Genomic DNA, 14,287 nt, shown 5'->3' with positions numbered 1-14,287 from the left:
CTTTGCAGCCAGGAGAAGGTGGCCAAGGGGACACATCAGATTGGCAGAAATTTAAAAGCCTGCCGCTCTTACACTGCTGTGGAGTGCCACCTGGCACAGTCACCTTGGTGAGCAGGCTATCATTTACTAAGGTTGAGGGCCGGCAGACCAGACAGGTATCTGCTCTGGAGACACATGCGTGCACCTGGAGATGTGTATTTTTTGGAAGAGCCCAAAAAAAAAAGCCCAAATCAACCAACAAAAATAAATAAATAAATAAATAAATTTTTGAGACATTTCTCACCAATGAGAAAATGAACAAGGATACTACATGTCGATCCAATAAAATGCTACATGGCCATGAAAATGAATGAATTAAAGCTCCTTTGCCCATATGGATGAATCTCGAGCCTAACACTGAGAAGCAGAGAGTTTGGAGAGGAACACATACTGTATCATGTATATTAAGTCTGAAACGCACCACAATCCTAAGCATTGTTTGTGGCCTGGTAAATATGTAGTAGAAGAATCAACACCTGCAGAGGAATGGACAGGCCAATTTGAGAGGTTTGAGAGGTTTCCTTTGGAAGGGGTGAGGGGAAGAGGGTCAGGGAGGGAAACAAGGAGCTTCACAACATCCGGTTTTTGTTTTTTCTTTGAATAAGCAAGCAGTGTGGGTGTAATGTTCAGGTTGGACAGATCTGGGTGGTGGGCGCCCTGGTGTTTGTTATTCTCTGCTCACTGCTGCAGGCTTCAAATATTTTGTTTTAATGAGAGGTCTGGCTGTGGGCCTTGTGGGCGGAGCCTCAAGCGGGGCGGGGCTTCCGGCGGGGCGGGCCTCCTCCGGGCCCGCCCCCGGCCCGCCCGGGAAGCGGGGTGGCGCGCCGCAGCCGCGCGGGCGGGCGGGAGGGGCGGGCGCGGCCGCGCCGCCGCTGCTGACTCACCGGCTATAAATAGCCCGGGATATATGAGCCGCTCAGCCGAGCGCCGCCCTCAGTCCCCGCGGCCGCGGACCCCGGGCGCGCTGCAGGGCTCGGGGATACGCCGGCCCCGGCCCTCCCCCGGGCCGTGACAGCGGCGGCGCGGGCCTTAGCCCTACGGCGGCTCCGCGGACACGCCGCCCCTCCCACCTGCCTGTCCCCAGCGCGACCCCGCCGCGCAGGGCGGCAGCTGCCGCACATCTGGCTGGGCCGCCGCAGCCCCCTCCCCGGCGGGAAGTCCCACCTGCCGTCTACCCCTCCCCCAGCACTCACCCGCCGTTCGTACAGCGCGTTGAGATCGTCCGCCATCCGCCGCAGCTGGGCCCCGATCTCTCGGGCCCACTGCTCCTCCTCCCCCCGGACTCCCGGGGCCGCTTGGGTGGGGCCGCCCGCCAGGGCCCCCGGGGCGCTGGGCACTGGCGATTCCAGGTGCTGCTCCGCGGGCGAGAGTGAGGGTTGTGGACCTGGGAAAAGCCGGGGGCCGTGGTCACACCCACCACCCCTCTAGGCCCTGAGGTGTCCCGGAGGGACCCGTTATCCAGGGCCTACTTCTCCCTTTTCCAGCCGCCTGATTTCTCTCCTGCACCCCACCTCATTTTAGAGATTCTGTTTTCCCCTTTAAGAGCCAGATTTCTCAGCTCCTACTCCCCAGGCAAAAAAGAAGTCCTGGGGAGGCCTTCCTGGGGTCACCTGTCTAGCCAGCCACCACCTCACTACCCGTGTTAGTTTGGAAGTGCTTCCTCTTATCCTACCTAAATACTTCCAAAACGGTGCCAAATTTTGACTGCTCCACTCAACAGATGGGGAAACTGAGGCTCACCCTAAGAAGTGGCCCAAGGTCACACAGGGCTACGGTGACTGACTACACCCAGTCACAAGCCTCAGGTCTCCTGCCCTCTAGTGTCCAACCACAGTGAAGCCACACCCCCGGATGTGGCCGAGGCCTGGAAACCAGAAGGCCAGACTGTGGCTGCCTCTGAGCAGGGGCCTGGGGGCTGGGATGCGGGAGATGCCTTCCTGCCTCCTCCCCACACGCACATTCTGAGCTCCCCTGACGTCTCTTCCTCCCTTCTGTCACGCCAGGTCCTGGCACGAGGGATCCCTGAGACCTCAAATCAGGGCCTCAGTTTCCACACCTGTGACTCTGGTCTAGAAATCGGGTCTCCTCTTGCCGCTGCTGCCAAGGAGCAGAGCCGGGGAAGTTTTCTCTCTCCTGATCTCTCTGGGGTCCGGGGATGGGGTGGGGAGGGAAACCGGGACAATCTTTCCATTGCCACCGAGTGTGCCGGCTGGGATGGGGCTAGCCGGGCACCATGGAGTTAACAGCCCATCAGGCAGGGGACCTTTAACCCTTCCCTCCCCAAGACCCGTCTCCCACCCTTTCCCCATACAATTGCCCCTCCCCCTCTCCTTCCTCCGGCCGGACTGCAGAGAGGGCGGGCCCTGGCCAAAGAGATGCAGATAAAAGGCAAAAGGCCACCCTCGACCCCTCCCCAATGTCCAGAAGTGACAGTCATCTCTGCCCACTCTCTCCAACTACAGTCCTCAGGGGGCTTCAGGGGACCCAGACCGGGAGAAGGGGGCTTGGAAACAGCTGTTGCCCGAGGCCCGGAAAAGGCCGTGGGCTGCAACTCGGGGACTGCAGTCAGATTCCAGGAGGGACTTCCCATTCGGCTTCCCCCCACCCCCTGCCTCCCACTCAGTCTTCCTGCTTCTTGCAACACAAAGACCACACTGGCCACACCCTCCCCGTGGCCCGGCCGGCTCGCCACCTCCCCCCACTCGCTCCCACTTCTCCGGTTCCTCCGTGTCTCTCTTTCCCTGCTCCCAGCATCCCTGGTGCGGGGCGGGCACTCACCGTCGGGGCGCGGGCCTCGGGGCCGGCTGCGAGGACCCCCAGGCCAGCGGGGGGCCCCCAGGGCGGCGGTGACGGCGGGCGGGGCGGTGGGGGCGCAGAGGTAGGCGGCGGGCAGCAGGGCGGGGGCGGCGGGGGCAGCAGGCAGGCCGGGTTCGCAGAGGCCGCAGGATACGGCCGAGGGCACCAGGCGGCTGAGGGGGAAGGGACGCGGGCCGTCGCGGGCCAGGCCCTCTACGGGCTCGGGGGAGCTGCCCTCCTGGCGTGCTCGGGCCATGGCGCTCCCTGGGGCCTGCAGGACAGGGCAGAGGGATGCGGTCAGCCGGGAAGTGCAGGGACCCATCCCACCCGGGGTACACAGGGCACCCCACTCCTGTACACATGGCAGGCCAGGCAGCCCAGGGCTGGTGCCCACAACACACGCAGGGCCCAGACGGAGGGGACTGTAGGTGCGTGTGATGGCCCCTCAAGACACATCCCTCCGGGCTGACCCGAGGCCTGGGCTGGCCGGAATAGCCTCCCGTGCACATGGTGATGGGCACACATGAGGGACAAGGAGGCACAGGATGGCTGTCACAGCAAGGACAAGGGCTCACGCAGGACCCAGACTTGTGGGTCTGTCAGGTGTGTGTGTGTGTATGAGGGCTGACAGCCCCGCAACACAAACTCACCCAACGTGGGACTCACACAGGGCCTGGGCTGGTGGGATTAACTTCCGGAACACAGTGATGGGCACACAGGGAGGGCAGCCAGGCACTGTGATGCCTCGCAACACACATGGGGACTCACACAGGACCCAAAGGGGTGTGTGTGGAGGGTACACAACACACACACAAAGGCTCACGCAGGACTGGCCAGCCAGACCTCCCACCTCGTCTCCCATTTGCACAGAAACATTGAGATGTCCCAGGACAGACACATACAAACACTGACCAAAACGTGGACACACACATACACACAGGCCACAGGAAGAACTATCCCCACAATGCAGAGTGGCTGGCACAACCCATCCCCTCCACCCCATACACACACATATACAAACTGTCAGGATCTCACCCGCTGAGCCACTGTTAATAGGCCCACAGACACACACATACACACTATGCAGCCCTCACAAGCACAGACAGAAACACACACCAAATAGGCACTGCCACACTTCTCAAACACACATGCCCCTCCCGACAACACACGCGCAATAGATAAGACCCACACACCTCAGTACTCACACACATATCAACACAAAACAGACCTCCATGGACACACACATGGACCGACACAACCGAAACACACCCACTTGTCACCAACTCTCAGACCCCAGGACACATGTAAAGCTGGCACACACAGACACGTCATCAGACCCAGATGCATCACCACATGCCGGCAACAACACAGAGACGCAACAGCAGAACAGCAGACACCAACCCTCCCTCCTCCCCCAACCTCCAAACACCATCACCAACTGTCAGCCCCGGACACACACGCAAATGCACGCGTGCATGCACGCACACACGCGCATACACACACACACTACAGCTAACTCTAATCCTACGCTGCCCTGGCAGCGCGCACACCTAAAGCACCCACAGAAAACACTGGTCTCACGTGACTGACATAAACACTACACACACGCAGCCCACATGACACACATGAGCCAGCCAGCCGATCAGAGACAAGCCCCTCAGACCCAACACACACACACACACACACACACACACGCACACACACACGGGCTCAGACACAGCCTCATACAAGAGGCTGCCAGCAACATCCACTGACTGCTCTGCTCAGACCCCACAGAGCCCAGCTCCTCAATTCCCAGACGCCGATGCCAGACACACAAGGCAAAGACAGACCAGACAACCCCCAGCACACACACACACACACAGACACACACACCACGCAGAACTCACACAGACACCTGGAGAGAAAACAGACATCGGCACTGGGCAGGCACACCATCACAAACGCTTAGCTGAGCCACATGCCCTGGAGATAGTCACAGACAGTCACAGACAGTACACACAGGCAAGACACACAAGCACACACAAACACAGCACATCGGGCAAGACACACATGTAAACACACAAACAGCTCACTCAAGCAACACATCAACACACTACAACCACACACTATAACACAGGCAGGCAATACAGACCCACAGAATCACCCCCAAACAGCACACACAGACAACTCTCACAGAGGACACAACACAGGTACACCACACGTAAACAGAGCACCCGCCTTCAGGCGCGGCGTACACAGACAGAACCCCACACAAACACGCATGGGGACGGCGCGCACACCACGACGGGCCACAGCCCCACCATTCCCCGGGACTGACACAAGCACTCCCTGCAGACCCCAGCACAAACTCGGAGCCAGACACACGCACACACCCAGGCGAGACACCTGCAGATCCACAACCCCGCACACGCGCGCTCCCACGGCGGGCCCAGACGCCCCCCTGCGCTGTCACAGCCCCCCCCACCCCGCCGCCGCCACGTGCGCCCGCCCCGCCCGCCAGGCGAGCGCGGGGCCAATAACAGGCTGTTGCTGGGGCGCAGCCCCCGCCCGCAGGAGCCGCAGACTTCACGGCCCGCGAGCCGCCCCCTGTCGCCGCCCCCGGCGGGCGCGCGCGCCCGGGGTGTGGCCGCCCCTCCACGCCGTTCCCCCCCCACCCCCCGCCCCCCCCGGACTGCAGGGGCCGGGGCAGTCGGGGTCGACTCACTTCCCCGGAGCCGCACTGGCCGCCAGGGGGCGCTGCCGAGCCCGCACCCCATTGTTTGTAAACAAACCCGTCAGACCGCTGAGGCACCTGCGCTCTCGGACCCTCAGTGCCTCCCGCCCAGCGACACCAGCCTCATGGGGGGTGGGGAGGGCAGGGAGAGAGGGAGGCACGGTGTAGGGACTCAGCGTCCCCCCCACTGCTCTCCGAGTGCACTCCCGCCACCTCCTCCAGGGAGCCCACCCGGCCTGGCCAATCGCCGCTGGCTGGGACTTGGGGCGCGCACACTCACCCCGGGGGCATGAACACGCCGGAGGGGACGGTGATGGGGGGCGGGCGGCTTCCTTCAGGAGGGCGCGCCCGCCGAGCGCCGCTCGCTGCGGCTGCTGCTGTGGCTGCTGCTGCTGCTGCTGCTGCTGCTCTAACTGCAGTGGCTGCCGCTGTTGCCGTTGCTGTTGCTGCCTCGGCTTCTCCTCGGGCCGCAGGCGCGTCCGCGTCCTGGCCGCCGCCGCTGCTGGTTTCGCTGCCGCCGCCGCCGCCACCAGGCACCCGCTCGCATGTGGCTCGCGCCGCGTCTCAGGCCGCCCGGCAGATCCCGGGCCCGCTCGGCGGCAGCCCCGCCCCGCCCCGCCCCCGCCTGGCGGGTCCCACGCCCCGCCCCCGCGTGACGCCACTGCCCCGCCCGCCAGCCGCGGACAAGTCGGGACTTGCTGGCGCGCACCGCGCCCCCAACCTCGGCGCGGGGGGTTTCCCTGCAACCGGGGGCGGGGCAGGGCCTGGCCCGGGGCGCGGAGGCGCGCTGATCGGCCGCTCAGACAGCGGGACAGCCGGACACACACACTGACACACTGACTGGGACCCACAGACACACACACCCAGAGACGTGTACGGAGACTGACCGTCTGGCGCTCCAGGGTACACAAAGTCACGTGCTGACAGGGCCTCGGGGACAAGCCGACTTGCAGACACACAAATGCACACCCTGGACAGAGGCGTGGACGCACAAACGCACACACTGACGGAGCACTCACACATCCAGACACAAATACATAATCTGACTTGCTAACAGGGTCACTGGGACGCACATACTACAATGTCAGGGACACACACAGTTGCACAAACACCCACAATGCTGAGCACACCTAGACCCACAAACCTATCAGGTTCACAAGCATGCCCACTGAGCAGGTACCCACAACACACACACAGTCTGAGAGCTTCTCAGGAAATAGAAACTTCCTGATAGGCTCAGCTGAACACACACACATACACACACAACACCTGTCACAGGGACACCTGGACACACAGCTTGATCTCGATGAAACTCCTACAGAGACACACACAAACACACCCACCCCAGCTCACAACTGACACATTAAAATTGTCAGAAATTGACCGTCACAGACACAGATCAAGTCAGACATAAACTCCCCCCATCAACAGACAGTCACAAAGTCACACCTGTGACAGGTTCCTGCTAACTGGCCCACTGATGGGACACTCCAGAAGCGTGCACATCTGACCACACTCGCCACGAGTCTGGTGGGGGAACCAGGGCTATGAGAAAGCCCCGGGCACCTGGCACGGGACATGCCCGGGCAGTCCCTGCAGTGACTCTCACTCGGGTTTTCTGCCTTTCAGTTCCCTTTCCTTTCTCAGTTTCCCATTGTCACTCCTTCCCCCACTCTGATGTGGTCACTAGGTGGTGTCCTGCCCCCCCACAAAGACTCTGGGTTCTGTCTCCCCTGCACCTTCCATTTCCTCTATGTCACACCTCAAACCAAACTGTGTCATCACAGGGCAAGTGTCCTCTGAGTGCCCAGCTCTGGGCTAGCCGAGAAGGGGTGCCAGACCCCAGCAAAGGTGGGCATATCCAGGTTCTCAAATTTGGTTCCCTCCAAGGCCAGACCCTTCGACTTCTCAAGAGCAGAAAACGCAGATCTCAAGGGTAATCTCCCTACTTTGAATATTGAGGACTAATTCAGCCTCCCTCTCTCCTTCCCTTTCCTTCCCTCATTCATTCATTTCCCCTTCCTTCCTTTCCTCCAGTGTTTTTTTTAAATCTTTTAAAATATTTATTTTAATTTTTTGGCTGCACTGCCCAGCTTGTAGGATCTTAGTTCCGTAACTAAGAGATTGAACCTGAGTCCTCGGCAGTGAAAGTGCAGAGCCCTAACCACTGGACCACTGGGGAATTCCCCGTCCAGTGTTTTTCAAACTGTGGGTCATGATCCACACGAGCAAACCATGGACTGTGAAATCACTTGTGTGGATCTTATTCTGTTTTATTGAAGTTTATTGAGATATATTTACATGCCATAAAATTCATTCTTTTTAGATGTATAGTTTGGTGAGTTGGGACAAATGTACGCTACTGTACACCACCACAATTGAGATTTGGACCGTTTCTATCACCCCCAAAACTTCCCTTGTGCCTTTTTATAGTCAGTCCCTTTTACCTGCAACTTTAGCAGCTCTTGACCAAACTTAAAAAAAAAAACAAAACAGAATATAATTTAAAAAAATTATGAAGTCAGAGGAAATATTGTTTCCTGAAAATTTTATGTATAGTGGATACATACCAAGCCACAAAGAAAATGGATGTATTGCTGACTGTAGGTTGAAGTTAACGGTGCTTGAGGGATGCTGCTTTAGACGTTTATTAAATGAGATCATTCATGGAAGTCACTGAATACAGTGTCTTACACGTATAAGTGCCTAATAAACGTTGGCTACTATCACTAGTATAACTAATTATTGTCAGTGTTTGCTCTGTGCCTGGCAGTGATCACGTTGGGAGAGAGGCTCGCAGACCAGCCTGTACCCCTTACTCCCCTTACTCACTGATCAGCACCCTAAAGCTGCCTAGTCTAGGACTGGACACCAGGAGGCCAGATGTGCTGGAATGTTCTTCTGAGAAGAAAATGAGTGTGAAGGAATCTGGCTTGGTGAGTAGGAGTGGGAGAGGAGAGGGCCAAGAATCTACCAGGCCATAAGCATTGGCACCATTCAAGATCCTCCCCACTATGTAGTCCAGATTCTGTTCCAAATTCTGGCATCCTCTTACCCCCAGACCAGGGATCTCAAACTCAAGAGCCAATACGAAATAAATGAGAGAAGTGAGTCCAGTGTAAGACAACAGGGCATGGTGGGGACTGTGGCTAAGGAGAGAAAGTGTGTTTCTCCTAGAGACATACAAAGTCAAAATTAAAAACTATATTGTGACTGGCTGAAGGGTTGCCTTTTTGAGACCCCCTACCCTAGGGGCCCAAGGAAGGAGAAGCCCCAGCCTCTGTCTTCCAGACTAAATTCCCCTCCACACCTACACCAGCAGGTCTCCTGAGGGACCAAGGGACTCCCTCCTCTAAGTTCCTGGAGGAGCATTCTGGGCCTCCAACCCTGCCTCTGGTCCCTGCTCCCCTGGAGAGGGGCCGAGAGGCTCTGAAGACCTGAGCAGGCAGCAATCCCTCTGATAGAGGATTAGAAACAGAGGCGAATAAAGGTACAAACAGAGAAGGAGTCAGATGAGGGGAATGGAGGGAGTCAGAAAGAGAGAGGGAGAGACCAGATGGAGAGAAAGTGAGAGGGGTCAGGGATGGAGGGATGGCTTGGCTCAGGTCGGCAGTCAGGCTTGGCAGAGAGTGGAGGTTGTTTTTTTGGTTGTTTCTGTTTTTGTTGTTGTTTTGTTGTTGTTTGGGGCTGCTGGCATGCAGGATCTTAGTTCCCTGACCAGGGATTGAACCCGGGCCCCCTGCAGAGGAAGCGCGAAGTCCTAACCACTGGACCGCCAGGGAAGTCCCTAGAGCAGTTTCTTAATCTGTTCTCTACTGACATTTGAGGCCGGATGATTCCTTGTTGTCTTGTGCTTTGTAGGATGTTCATTAGTCACTCTGACCTCTATCCACTAGATGCCAGTAGCACCCCCTCCCTCTGTGACAATCCAAAATGTCTCCAAACACTGCTAGATGTGCCCTGGGGGAGGCAAAATCAACACAGGTTGAGAACCATTGGCTAAAAGAAATCCGTCAGGGTCTCCATAACTGTGGCTCAACCCCCCCAAAGCCTACACAAAAACTCACCCAAGAGCCGGAGCTCTGGGAACTTGAGGGCCTGACCTAGAATCCCCAGCTCGGCCACCTTCTGGCTGTGTGACATTGGGCAAGTTGTCACGTCTCTGTGCCTCAATTTCCTCACCTGTGAGTTGGGACAGCACAGGTCCCTACCTCATAGGATTGTGCAGAGTAAGAAGGTCAGTAAAAATCGGGCTTCCCTGGTGGCGCAGTTGTTGAGAGTCCGCCTGCCGATGCAGGGGACACGGGTTCGTGCCCCGGTCCGGGAAGATCCCACATGCCGCGGAGCGGCTGGGCCCGTGAGCCATGGCCGCTGAGCCTGCGCATCCGGAGCCTGTGCTCCGCGACGGGAGAGGCCACAACAGTGAGAGGCCCGTGTACTGCAAAAATAAATAAATAAATAAATAAATAAATAAATAAATAAATAAATAAATAAATAAAATAAAGCACTGGGGCCTCCGTGGGTCCTTAATACATGTTACCCATCATTACTACTACCAGTGTGGGGGGCTATTGACTCTGAGAATCCAAACAAGATCTTCAAGCTAAGACCCTCAGGTTGGGGCAGGGGTTTCAAACCGCGCCCGCAGGCCAGCCACTAAGGTGTTTCTCCAGGCCGGCACAGTTTCTCATTTTGAATTAATGCCTCTCAAAGGGACATTCAACACAGTGAAGAGATAGAGCCTCCAGACTTCGGAGCCAGGCTGCCTGCGTTCAAATGATGAACGCGAGGAAGTAGCTTCCTCTCTCTGAGCCTCAGTTTCCACACGTGTACAAAGGGGATCACCGTAGGACCCCCAAATGAAACGTGAAGATTAAATGAGTTCCTATTTGTAACGCACGTAGAAGAGTGCCCGGCAGCAGCTGGCTCCGTGTGAAGTCCCGCTTAAAGAAAATAAATGTCCCAGCTAGTTCACTGCAGACCCATAACCTTCCCTAACATCTTGAATGCCGTTCCGGGGAAGTAGATTTCTCAGCAAGGGAGAGGGAGTTGGGAAGGACTTAACTTTTCACTGCAGGCTCTGAGTCCTGGCTTTCCGCGGTGGGGAGGGGGCCTCCTGGGTCCCCTCAGTGCAGCCGGCCTCCCAGGCCCGGAGGCTGGACGGGAGCCTGGTGGGGGCTGGGCGGGGGCGCCGGTGTCCGCGGGGTCCGAGCGGCCAGCGCGTGTGAAGGTTACCGCTCCCTGGCGGGGCGGGGGCCGCGCGCTGTTGCTGGGGTCTGCGGGGCCTGCCTGCGCCCGCGCCCCCCCTCCTTCCCGGCCAGCCAGTGAGCGGTACCCGCCGCCGTTGCCAGGGGAAACTCGCCGCCCCGTTACCCAGCAACAAGCCTGGCCCAACCAGGCGCGAGGACCCCCCAGGCCCCGCCCGCCGCTGCCCACCGCGTGCCCAATGCCAGGCAGGCAGAGCCGGCCCGGCTCCCGGAGACGGCGAGCGCGCTCATTGGCCGCCGCAGCGCCCGCCCGCCCGCCCGGATCTGGGGGAGCCCTCGGCGCGGGGGGCGGGGAGCCGGGCCCCGGGGAGCTGCCAGGCTCACTGCCTGCAAGCCTGCGGCCGGCTGGGGTGAGGCCCGGACTGGGCACTGTCCTCCCTCCCCCGCCGCCCTCCTCCCCCGCCCCATACTCGCACTCTGGGGCGAGGATGGGCACTTGGGGTGGGCTGGAAAGAGAGGCTGCGCCTCCCATCCCTCCCCAGCAAGGTACGCTAGAGATGGCCTTGTGAAAACAGAGAGCAAGTGTTCCCCTCCCAGAAGGAGTCCTGGGCATCCTGACCTCGTGAAGACAGGGGCTGGTTGTCCGCACAACACGCCCCCCACTACGCGCCCCAAACAGGATTCAGGCACCGTGACTTTTAAAAACAGGGGCTGAGGATCCCCCACCAGAAAAGGACTCAGGCGTCCTGAGCCCATAAAAATAGGGGTTCCCCCCTCCCCAAAGGACTCAGGGTGTCCTGTCCTGTGACAACAGAGATATGAACCACCTCCCCCAAGGGGAATGGTGGTTTCCCAGTCCCTGGAAAGAAGGGTTGCGGATGCCCCCAGAAGGGCACCCAAGCAGGTCTGATTCTGGGAAAGTTAGAACTAGGCACTCCACCCCCACAGGAAACAGGGGCTCAAGACTTTGGGCCCCAAAGCATAATATGCCTCAGAGCCCCTGGGCATCCTGGTCCCTCACCATATTGATACCGGAAGACCCCACACATACACCAGGTACCAGACCCTCAGGTGTCCAGTTCATCCGGAGGACCATCTGCCCAGCCCCAAGGTGTAGACTGCCAGCCCCCCTCCCCTCCGAGTCATTTCCCCCGGGGTCTAGCTTGTTGGTCTCCCAGGAAGCAGGCATCTGAGCCCACAGCCATCCCCTCTCCTCCCTGGTACTCAACCTACACCCCTCCCCCTGCCCACACACATGCCAAGGACCCAGGAGGCTAAGCCCCCAGTGTCTCAGACCCCCCCATCCAGACACCTGGCGAGGTGACCCAGCCCCTCACCGTGGTGCAGGGGGCCCATTCCCCGTCCTGGGGCCCTGGGATGCCCAAGACCCTAGATCTGGTAGATCCAGTCTCCCAGTGCCTTTAGTTGGCCACCAGGGATCCAGGACTGGGAGCCTCCAGCCTCAAGGGGTCCTGATGTGAGTGCCCAGGCCACTCCAGAGACGCTCAGATTCCTCAGTCCCCACCCCCGGGAGACTCAGGCAGCGGAGCCCCCAGCTCCAGACCCTGGTTGAATCCAGGTGCGGCCTGCCCCTACCCTGGTACCTGGGGGGGTGGGGGGGCGGAGTCGAGGATTACTCAGCCTCCAGAATGAGGCGATGACATCATCCTTGGGGGGGTTTGACTAACGGCCGCGCTGGGGGGGGGGCGGGGAAGTTTACCCGGTAACAGCGGCTGCCGCATGGCCCTGCCCCCCCACCCCCCGGAAGGGCCGGGAGAGGGAGGCATAAGCACACACACACAAGCACACACACACACACACACACACACACACACACACGCCCACTCAGCATCCCCCCCTTCCCCCTGCAGCATCCCACATCACACACATCTTACTGGGGCAAGGGCAGGGATGAGTGTGTGCGTGTTTGTGTGACTGTGTGTGTGCTGGACAGTTCTCTAAGTCTGCTGGGCCAGTGTGCTGTGTGTCAGGGGGTTGACTTATGAGAGTTGTGGTTGTGTCAGGGTGCGGTGTGTGGTTGTGTCAGTGTACTGTTGTGTATCAGTTGATTATGTCAGTGGGATGATGTTGTGTGTCAGCATTTGTCCCATGGGATGGCTGACTATGTGATTGTGTGTCAGTGTGCTAATGTATGATAGCTGGCCATGCTGTGTGTGAGTGCGATGGTGTATCTGTGTGTTAGTGTCCATGTGCTGTTTTGTGCAACGTGCTTGTGTGCATGGGTGAGATGATGTGTGTCCATGTGATTGTGTGACAGGGTTGGAATGATGTTGTGTGTTAGCAGAAATGTTTGTGGACATGCTGTGTCTTACTGTTGTGTTAGTGTGGTTGTATGTATCATTGTAACACCGTGTGTCAATGTGGTTGTGTCACTATGATTGTGTCTGGACAATGCTGTGTATAGTGGGATTGTGTGTGTAACACTGTCATTGTATCTCAAATATTGTGTGTCTGTGGGACTGTGTGTTACTGAGAGTATGTGCGTCTGTGCAGTGCTATGTGTCCTTGTGGTTGTCATTGTAATTGTGTGTCACTGTGATTGTGTTTGTCAGTGTGATGCTGTGTGTCCATGGGACTGTATGTTAATGAGATTGTATTTGTCTGTGCAATGTGTGTCACTGTGATTGAGTGAGCTATTGTTGTGATTGTGTGTGTCACCCTGATAGTGTGTGTGTCAGGACCAACTGGCTGTGGAATTATGAGGTGTCACTGATATTGTGTGTCTTAGGGATTAAGTCACGGAGATTGCATGGGTCTGGGCGACACTGGGTGTCATTGTGGTTGTGGGTCTGGGCAGTGCTGTGTGTCCTGGAACAACGTCTGTGTCCCCGAGACTTTGTGTGTCTGTGTGATGCTGTGTGTCTCTGCGTGTTCCTGGGACTGCGTATGACACTGTGTGTGTCACTGTGATTGTGTGTGTGTGTGTGTGTGTGGTGATGCTGCGTGTCCCTGGGACAGTGTGTGTGAGCCACTGTGATTGTGTGGCAGCGTGCTTCGCTGGGTGTCGGGGGAAGGTGCATCTCCAGGCCTCCTGCCCGAGAACAGCGACGCTGCTCTCTGATTGGCTGCGGCCTCGCCAGTGAGAAGCTTCCGAATCCTGCGGTAACTTGGTAACTCGGTAACTCGGCCGCCGCCGCCGCCGCCGCCGCTGCTGGGATGGGGGGTGTGGGAGGGGAGGGGAGGGGCCCCGCCCATATCCCGCAGGGCCCGCCCCTGCAGGCGACCCTAACCCCGTGTGCCCCTCCCGGATCCCCCTCACCCCACCGGCTCCCCAACCTCACCTCCGTCTCTACATCCCTGACTCCTTCTCCCTCACCTCTGCATCTCGGCTTCTGCTTCCCCATCTCTGCCACTCGCTAGCACCCTCTCTCCGCCTCTTACCCCTGTTTGTCTCTCCCTATCTCTGTGTCCCTGCGTGTCTCTTTCTCTTGTCTCTGTCTCCCACGTCCCAGCTCTGTCTCTCCCTGTCTCTCCACCATCTCTGTCTCTCCTTGATCTCTCTCCCCAT

The 14,287-nt window shown here is 58.3% G+C and overlaps 1 protein-coding gene across 2 annotated transcripts in view; it reads right to left on the bottom strand.

Moving 5' to 3' along the window:
- BBC3 (BCL2 binding component 3) overlaps positions 1–5,967 on the bottom strand; it is an 8,153-nt gene extending 2,186 nt beyond the window's left edge. Inside the window, exons 1-3 of one of the 2 annotated variants that reach the window (XM_067717903.1) lie at positions 5,832–5,967; positions 2,818–3,106; positions 1,233–1,423 (exon numbers count right to left, since the gene is read on the bottom strand). In XM_067717903.1, the coding sequence (XP_067574004.1) occupies positions 1,233–1,423; positions 2,818–3,091 (465 nt within the window). In that variant the 5' untranslated portion in view covers positions 3,092–3,106; positions 5,832–5,967. Of the gene's footprint in view, positions 1–1,232; positions 1,424–2,817; positions 3,107–3,485; positions 5,289–5,831 lie in introns of those variants that run through there. The other variant, XM_067717904.1, reaches the window with a different exon arrangement.
- Between the last annotated feature and the right edge of the window lie 8,320 nt (positions 5,968–14,287).

The sequence above is a fragment of the Pseudorca crassidens genome, chromosome 20 (genome assembly GCF_039906515.1).
Source record: "Pseudorca crassidens isolate mPseCra1 chromosome 20, mPseCra1.hap1, whole genome shotgun sequence".
Lineage (NCBI taxonomy): Eukaryota > Metazoa > Chordata > Mammalia > Artiodactyla > Delphinidae > Pseudorca > Pseudorca crassidens.
Note: the sequence above shows the minus strand (reverse complement) of the source record. Positions and strands in the feature narration are given on the sequence as shown.